Source organism: Lathyrus oleraceus, chromosome 6 (genome assembly GCF_024323335.1).
Source record: "Lathyrus oleraceus cultivar Zhongwan6 chromosome 6, CAAS_Psat_ZW6_1.0, whole genome shotgun sequence".
In the NCBI taxonomy this organism is placed as follows: domain Eukaryota; kingdom Viridiplantae; phylum Streptophyta; class Magnoliopsida; order Fabales; family Fabaceae; genus Lathyrus; species Lathyrus oleraceus.
This window is the reverse complement of record NC_066584.1, coordinates 458,466,616-458,476,288: the sequence shown is the minus strand read 5'-3', so window position 1 is coordinate 458,476,288 and position 9,673 is coordinate 458,466,616. Positions and strand designations below refer to the sequence as shown.

Here is a 9,673-nt window from a genome sequence, read left to right as displayed (position 1 = left end):
AAAATCATATGAAAAGTAAAAGGGAGTAGGACAATTTTGGGATATTGTTAGTTGTATTTTTAAGTGTCGGGTTTTTGTTCTCGTATCCACAGGGATTGTAAGATATCACCGCCGTTCGATGGTTGTATTAATTCTAGCTCAATGTAACAATAGGGTTTTGGTTGGTTGTCACGTTATCTTGCATAAAAAGGTAATAAATTGCGGTAAAAGTTTTGGTTTGAATAAATGAGAAATATTGCCAAAGTTAGGGTTCGATGATCACTTTGCATGTATTTGTTCGGTCAACAATCTTATAAACTCCTTTAGATGATAAATCATTTCACAAAGTCCTCCCAATATGTTTCTCTCGAACACACATTGTGAGTTTTCCCATTTTGATCCATTGTTTCTCTCGAACACAATCTATCAAAATGACAACTTTTTGGTTCAACCTTATGGTGAACAAAATCATTCATTACTATCTCTAGCTAACAAACAAGATTGGATGAAAACCTATGTCAAGAGTTGGTAAACATCTCTCGATCATAAACCAACACAAAGAGTTTTAAATAGAAACAAAGTTTTCATCATATATTCACCATTAAAGAGTTTACACATGAAGATCCTTACATTTACACACAAGCTAGTAAACACCTACATCTAACCTTGACAAATGGATGACTTAGCTACTCATTTTCATGGTAGCTTGGTCGGCAAGTTTCGGAAGAAGGTTGATCAACATCCAAGTCGGATAATCGAGATTGGATGGGAATCCACCTTCTTTTTGTAGAAGATGGTTACAAGATGAAGAGAAATGAAATCTAGGGCATAAAAGATCCTAAGAACAATGCTGGAAAATATCTCTAAGAAAGTACAAAAGTGGAAAAATTAGGTAAAACTAAGGTATGGCTCTCAAAAGTGGCACTTGCTACTTATAGAGCTGTACTGGGCTGTCATGCTCGCTAGGCGAGCAGAATGGCTCGCCTAGCGAGGGTCTAATTGAGGCACAAGAGGTACCTGCGCCCAGAGACACAGTTTATCTCAGACTGTCATGTTCGCCTAGCGAACAAAACCTTCGCCTAGCGAAGGGCACGCTTCAACCCTCGCTCCAGCGAGGTTGAGAGGTTTGGCTACTGGAATCCTCGTTGGGAACTCGCTAGAGCCTCGCCAAGCGAGTGAGTGCTGGCTGCGCTTTTCACCAAAACTGAACGAACTCGCTACCACCTTCGCTAGCAGCTCGCCTAGCGAATTTATTGATATTTTACTGGAGCTTTTCGCTGGGCGCTCGCCTAGCGAGTGCTTCGCCACAGCCCTCGCCTAGCGAGCAGGCTGATGAATGCTTGTTTTCTTTGGTTCCTTTGCCAACTTTCTTGTGTCTTCATTTTCAATTATTTCATGCCTTCTTCCTGCACAATAACACACAAATCAAAGGTACCAAGATCGTTTATCAATGTAATGCATTTCATCTAAAAGAAAGGTGGTTTTGACAATCTAGCAAGGAAACAGAGTGAAAGATGCCCACATATGATAGCTCAAATAAGCACTTTTGGGTATCTAACAACTCTCCCCAACTAGATTCTTGCTTGTCCTCAAGCAAAGTATGCCTCTTGAAAGACAAGAGGATTTGCTTAAAGAAAAAGGTTTCTCCGAAGTTGGATAAAACGGCTCAAACACAAGCGAATCAGCATATACAGGTGTCCAACGGTTCGAATAAAATACTACACAAGAACTAAAACTTAATAGCTATGTGAAATATTTATCTATCTACAACAATATTATTCTGAATGAATCACCCTATCTCTCCTCTTCGAATAAGGAATGAAGAATTTACGCGTTTGCAACCGCGGGAATAATCTCACTCTCTAACAAATAATGAAGAAATCAATTCGATTCATACAATGTCTAACAATTATAAATGGTAATGTGGAAGCACGAAGATCACTAAGGGCTTTTCGGTTGAAGCTTGGTCAGGTTAACAAACAAGGGTCATTTCTAAGGCCATTGAAAACGAAATTGCCGATGCAAAAGAGACATTGACTGTACACATATTCACACATCTCGACTTCGTTCCATCTGTTTCTTATTTGAAACCTTCACAACTCTTATTTCACAACTCAATTTTTATTTTTCACTATTTTTCTTCCAAGCAAGCATTCATTTTCATTCTTTCTATTTTTGTTCTTTTCTTTCACATCATATTTACAAAACAGATGTTTCTTTTCTATATTTTTATTTTCAATGCTTGCTTGGTTTTTCATTTCTTTTTTCAAGAGTTGTGGTACTTACCGATTCTCCCAAACTTATTTCTTACTCACCCTAATTGAATGCTCTTACTTTTTACGGCAAAAGAACAATAATCAAGATTTTCCGGGTTGTAAAAAAAAGATTTTTGAAATCTCGCTTTATTTCAAGCTGAGATTCAACTGTTTAAGCTCAAAGGGGTTAACAAATACTCTCTCTGCTCACAGGTAAGTTGTTTTTGGATGTAGTTGTGCTCGATAAAAAACAAGTGCCTTGATCATTTCTAATTGCTTCCACATATTCACAATAATAAAAGACAAAGCATGAATCAAATGAATCAACAAAACTTATTAGAATCCAGCATTTAAGTGTACAATGGAGGTTTTCTCACAATTTGTGGTTTTAAGTTCTATATGAAACATTCATTCAATTATGTTGCAAAAAGACAATATTCAATTTACCAAAAAGAGTAAAGTTCCTAATGCATTCTAACATTCTAGCCGAAGGTAACCATGTACCTTAGCCTCATTCACTTGTTTATTCTTATCATTGTCATCCAAGCTCGGATGCACCTTCATTGAGTACTTCTTTGAGGAGCAACCAATCTAGAAGGTTTGCCACTCAATCAACCAAAAATTTATTAAACAAACAAAATTTAAAACATAAATAATAATATAAACTTCAAAATATAAAATTGTTCATGGGGGACAAAACACCCCAAAGGTACAAAACCAAAGTCAAAATACAGAATCCGAAAATACAATAGAAATAAACATAAAAACTGAAAAATACAATAACTTAACCCTCTAAGGGCTCAGAATCCTCCTCGCTACCGGCATCAGAACCGGTAGCCTCATCATCCTCAACATCATCATCTTCATCAGCTGCAGCACCTGAAGACGCACCAGCGCCCACCCCCTCACCATACACAGGCCTGTCCACAGGCCAGTTGGCGTTAAGCAGAAACTGCTCACGCGTCATCAAGGCATGAGCACCACTTCCCTGCAGCTGTAACCGCTGCATAGAGTCGTGCATATCTATCATGGCACGCTGGGATGCCGCCATCCATTCAAAACTATAATCACACACAGCCTGCAGGTAAGGATCTAGTCCAGGAGTAGAAGTACCAGGACCATCAGAAGCCCGGGTACTCTCTGTAGCTGCACTGCCTCTGGCATTCTTCGCTCTACAATATTTGGCCACGTACCGGTCATCGATAGGTGGCGGGATCCTGACCTGACCCCGAGACGGTAGTCTCACCCTTGCCTGAATGCACAAACTCATGATCAAGCACGGGAAAGCTAGGGGACAATTCACACGAGCCCCCGACTTTAGCCCGCTTTCGATCACGTACTTAAGCTCATTAGCGATGATCCTCGCCACATCGATCTGGACGTTGGAGAGGATACTGTGAACCAAATGTGCCACTGGGATCGGCACTGTAGACGTGTGGGACTTTGGCTGGATGTTTGTCAGCATCATCAGCAGAATCAGTTGAGCCAAGGGAGTCATGTCCTCCCTATGATACCTCATTGGAACCCCAGATGGGTTCCGCTCAACAGATTTCCCTGGTAATAGCAGGGCGGCAGAAATAGCTTCAATATCCCGGTGAAGCCGTAAATCAGTGTGGTATGTGTCTCTTTCCTCAGCTCCCAGCTGGAGCGGCCTGCCAAGGACTCGGTTAATGGCTTCCCTATCAAATGCAACTGGACGGCCGACCACCCTAGATTTCCAAGTAAAGGGCTCGTCGTCATCAGGCAGTGCGTTTGCATAAAACTCACGCACCGTTGCTATGTCATAATGCTCAAGTGGGGAAATTAACCGATCCCACTTCATAGTGTCCATCAACCCCGCAAATGCTCTGTTTGTGCCTTGGGGGTTGATGAGGAATCGCTTCTCCGGAAGAATTTTCCGTTTCTCCAGAGAAATGTACCTGGCGGCCTGCTTCTGGCCGACAAATTTGTCGTTATCAAACTGGATAGGTACAGACCGGGAAGTGTTTCCTCCCTTCCTCTTCTTTGGATTTCCAGACCTTGATTCCATCTGCAAAATATAAAAGGAAACAACACACACCAAACAAACAGATTAGACAGCAAAACCAAAATTCAAAGGACTGTCAGGCTCGCTGCTGCTTCGCCTAGCGAAGTGGCAGCGAACGCTCGCCCCAGGTTCGCCTAGCGAGTGCTAGCGAACCTTACGGGTTTTTGGGGTTTTCAGCATGTTCAAAGAATATTTCCCAAAACCCATACTCTAACGGTTTCAATTTCAGAACCTAATGATTTATCGATTAAACAAACGTTCTATGGCTATTGGGGATTACACATTTACATGTAAAACCTAAAATCCCCAATTCCAAAACCTAAAATCCCAAATTGCAAAACCTAAACTCCCTCATGCAAACCTAAAGTTTCCCATACCACAACTCATCCTAATTGTCATTCAAATTGGAAATACAGAGTTCAAACATAAAGAAAATGTAGTAGGGCAAACCTTAGTTACAGTGATAGATTGAAATGTGAAGTGGAGTAGGGTTTGCAATCTCCAAATAGGGAACCAAGTTGTTAGTGAGAGAGATGCAAATGAGAGAGTGTGGAGAGCTCTGAAAAAATTTCCTCAGCAGAGTCGAAAAACAGAAAAATTGTGTTTGGGGCAAAATGAGTGCCCTGCTGAGATTTTAAATAAGTGCTGTCATGCAGCGCTCGCTGCTGCTTCGCCTAGCGAGCAGCTAGCGAATCAGCTCGCTACTGCCTCGCCTAGCGAGCAGCTAGCGAGAATGACAGCAAATGCCTTTTCAAAGGCAGCAATTCATGTTCATACAACATGGTTTTAGCACTAGGAAACCCAACACAACACAACACAAAAAAAAACAGTAAATACTTACAATGTTAGGGTGCCTCCCAACTAGCGCTTGTTTAACGTCGGCTAAGATCGACGGTGTGATGCTCACAGAGGAGCATCAAGCGGAATTGCACAGCTCTCACGATCCACATGACCGCCGAGATAAACTTTCAATCGTTGGCCATTCATGGTCCAACTATCTTTCTTGTCCATGTCTTCGATGACAATAGCCCCGTACTCCTTCACCTCTTTCACCCGAAATGGCCCGGACCATTTTGATTTCAACTTCCCGGGAAACAATTTCAACCTGGAGTTGAACAATAGGACTAATTCTCCGGGCACAAATTCTTTGTTACGGAGCTTCTTGTCGTGATACTTTTTTTCCTTTTCCTTGTACAACCAACTTGAGTGATATGCGGCATTGCGCATCTCTTCCAACTCAAGTGTCGGGTTTTTGTTATCGTATCCACAGGGATTGTAAGATATCACCGCCGTTCGATGGTTGTATTAATTCTAGCTCAATGTAACAATAGGGTTTTGGTTGGTTGTCACGTTATCTTGCATAAAAAGGTAATAAATTGCGGTAAAAGTTTTGGTTTGAATAAATGAGAAATATTGCCAAAGTTAGGGTTCGATGATCACTTTGCATGTATTTGTTCGGTCAACAATCTTATAAACTCCTTTAGATGATAAATCATTTCACAAAGTCCTCCCAATATGTTTCTCTCGAACACACATTGTGAGTTTTCCCATTTTGATCCATTGTTTCTCTCGAACACAATCTATCAAAATGATAACTTTTTGGTTCAACCTTATGGTGAACAAAATCATTCATTACTATCTCTAGCTAACAAACAAGGTTGGATGAAAACCTATGTCAAGAGTTGGTAAACATCTCTCGATCATAAACCAACACAAAGAGTTTTAAATAGAAACAAAGTTTTCATCATATATTCACCATTAAAGAGTTTACACATGAAGATCCTTACATTTACACACAAAGCTAGTAATCACCTACATCTAACCTTGACAAATGGATGACTTAGCTACTCATTTTCATGGTAGCTTGGTCGGCAAGTTTCGGAAGAAGGTTGATCAACATCCAAGTCGGATAATCGAGATTGGATGGGAATCCACCTTCTTTTTGTAGAAGATGGTTACAAGATGAAGAGAAATGAAATCTAGGGCATAAAAGATCCTAAGAACAATGCTGGAAAATATCTCTAAGAAAGTACAAAAGTGGAAAAATTAGGTAAAACTAAGGTATGGCTCTCAAAAGTGGCACTTGCTACTTATAGAGCTGTACTGGGCTGTCATGCTCGCTAGGCGAGCAGAATGGCTCGCCTAGCGAGGGTCTAATTGAGGCACAAGAGGTACCTGCGCCCAGAGACACAGTCTATCTCAGACTGTCATGTTCGCCTAGCGAACAAAACCTTCGCCTAGCGAAGGGCACGCTTCAACCCTCGCTCCAGCGAGGTTGAGAGGTTTGGCTACTGGAATCCTCGTTGGGAACTCGCTAGAGCCTCGCCTAGCGAGTGAGTGCTGGCTGCGCTTTTCACCAAAACTGAACGAACTCGCTAGCAGCTCGCCTAGCGAATTTATTGATATTTTACTGGAGCTTTTCGCTGGGCGCTCGCCTAGCGAGTGCTTCGCCACAGCCCTTGCCTAGCGAGCAGGCTGATGAATGCTTGTTTTCTTTGGTTCCTTTGCCAACTTTCTTGTGTCTTCATTTTCAATTATTTCATGCCTTCTTCCTGCACAATAACACACAAATCAAAGGTACCAAGATCGTTTATCAATGTAATGCATTTCATCTAAAACAAAGGTGGTTTTGACAATCTAGCAAGGAAACAGAGTGAAAGATGCCCACATATGATAGCTCAAATAAGCACTTTTGGGTATCTAACAGATATGACACCTTCATGTTATTATGTATGCAAGAGGGCTCAAAGTACAAGTATGTGCTTGACTTGTTAAAGGAGTGATTGAGGTGAGTCATACTATTATGTTTAAAATGAGGCCAATCAAATGAATAAATATTTCAATTATTCCGAAGGAGTCTTATTTTACTGGCTTAACACGAGATTTACTACTACCTTTTACAAGGGCAAATGGGCCTGATTAGATCACATCAAGGCCGGCCCTATGTATGCCCTGCAGGACAGGGCCCCAAATTATAGAGGGCCCTAAATTTTAAAATTTTCAATTTTTTTTCATAAATATTAATAAAAATAAATAAAATATTATTAAAAAACTCAATAATTAAAAAAAATGTTATGATAAAAATTTAATACATGTCTCCGATATGATTTTGTCGGCCCTAGATCACGTGCTCGCCATATGATGTGCCATTTACTATATTGTTGGAGAGTTGGTATGTCAACCCCCTTATGCCTCAATCGAAGATATCGTAGTCCAACACTAATTTGAAGACTGATGCCGACAATATCAACTAACTTTTCAGTTTTTTTGGGTACAATTTTCTTCTACACGTTTTCATGATTTTAGCTAATTATTTCAAAGTGCAAAAAGCGTTGCTGTGTTTGTTTAGTGAAATCTCTAAAGTTGAATTTGTTAAGACAAAAAAACAAACATGGTTGTTCATACTTTAACATGAGTGGTTAGGCAGTTAAGATAGTTATGATAATAAAAGAAAATGATAGTTACATTGGTGCCATGCAATATAATTCTTACAAACTAGTAGACTCCAATATATAAAAATCATGAAGATAATTAAATAACAGAGACAAACAACATAATTACAAACCTCAACAACAGTGAATTATTTGAAAATAAATAAAAATAATAAAATCAATATTAAAAATAGTTGGAAAAAAATGGTAGACAAAGAAAGAAAAAAAAGTTAATCAAATTAAAAAACAAATAAGTGAAATTATAATCCCATTAAACTCCTTAAGCAAAGTAAACTGGACACCTCTTGTCTTTGTAAATATGTAAGAGAGAACCATTAGCTGCAATACCCACATCACAGTTAGCATGCATCTTGTGGCGCTGGCTTTCCCACGAGGATATTTTAAATTTAATCACAGACGTCAATTCCAAACTAAACATCACACTTCCATCAGCCCTATCGTTCTGGATTTCCGTCCAACCTTGACTACTAACCGTCAAGGTTGGACCAGTAAAAACTGCGATAATTTTTGTTGTGTTCTTCGGCCCCTGATAAGAGGGAAATGGTATCGGTGTTGACCCGATGACGTTCTTTCGGTAATAAACCGACCCGGCCATAGACTCGTAATAAACTCCGATATTTAGGTTGGAGTTTCGCGCATCTACTTTGAAGGCTAGTTGGGCTGCTTGGACTCCGGATTGGGCCTGAAGGCCCGCAACGGTGACGTCACGGAGAAAGAACCTGGGCCGGTGTGGACGTAGGCTGAGCCAGACGATGAAGGTGATGAGACCGATGATTGCGAGGAGGCTTAAGAAGATGGTGCAGACCATTTTGGAGACACGGGTTGTGAGGCTGTCTTGGACACGTTGGAGGTAGTATTTGGTGGAATGATGGCGCTTTATGGGCTTCGGGTGTTGGTTAGGGCCCGAGCCCGTGACATGGTGGACGGGTATGTGGTCGTTTCCGTACATTTTGTTGTTTCTGTGAGGGTTATTGTGAGGTGATGAATGATGAAGTTTGAGAAATGTGTTGTGGTTGTGGTTGTGATTTTGTAGTGAAGTTGCAAAGGGAAGAAAATATAAAAGTATAGGAAGGGTATTATGAAGTTTGAGTATAGTGCATGGAAGAAGGAAAGAATAAGCTTTATGTGTTAAAGTTGCATGTCATTTCCTAGTTTATAAGAAAAACCACATTCTTTTGCTATGTTATGCCTTTTCTATCAAGTTTGAATCTTTCAGGAATTATGACTTATAACGTTTGCTACATGAACATTGAACACCACATTGATCATAACTATTAATTAAGAAGGTGGGAACATTTCATACAAACAAATTCTTTTCTTTTTAATTCTTTTTTATGGATGATTATAGACAAGGTTGTTAATTAAAATCATGAATTAACTCAAGGAATTATCTATTTCTAAAGTTTAAATACCAATTTTAATTTAACTAAAATGTAAATTCAGATTCTAACAAAGTCGAAAATAAAATTGAATTTATCAAATTGACTAAATTCTTAAAGTTTTTTACAAAGCTTTTTATTTTTTTAATACAATTTTTTTCTTTTGGTTTATTCTCTCTTTTTCTTTAGTTTAAAGTCGTCCATGTCAATTGCGGATTTGCTGAATATGACAACTATAGACTAATTGTTGAGAAAATTTCAATCTTAAAGTTATCCAAATCAATTTTAAAGAACAAAAATCAATCTTTTTGATTGATCACGCCTCTTGTTCTCCACCATTTACTTAGATGAAACAACCACTCCTTGATTGCAAGATGATTCTATACTACAAAGAGAATTAAAGAAGAAGAAAATGCAATTGAAAGTGAGAGAAGAGAGACTCTGGAGGAAGAAGATGAATGTATGTTGTTGTGCGCACTGCACTCAAAGTGTTTGTTATAATGTGTGTTAATCACAACTGTGATTTCAGAAATTACACAATATTTTCTTACACTTGATTACAAATAAAATGAGATCCCCTCT

At 39.4% G+C, this 9,673-nt stretch overlaps 1 protein-coding gene across 1 annotated transcript; it reads right to left on the bottom strand.

The window, feature by feature from the left end:
- Window positions 1–7,771: 7,771 nt before the first annotated feature.
- On the bottom strand, window positions 7,772–8,898 carry LOC127091314 (NDR1/HIN1-like protein 26). The gene has a single exon (XM_051029926.1). The coding sequence runs from the start codon at window positions 8,659–8,661 to the stop codon at window positions 7,972–7,974; it is 690 nt and encodes a 229-aa protein (XP_050885883.1). The 5' UTR covers window positions 8,662–8,898; the 3' UTR covers window positions 7,772–7,971.
- Window positions 8,899–9,673: the final 775 nt, after the last annotated feature.

Coding starts and splice junctions, on each gene's coding strand:
- LOC127091314 (XM_051029926.1), bottom strand. CDS start 8,661: ATGTACGGAAACGACCACATACCCGTCCACCATGTCACGGGCTCGGGC.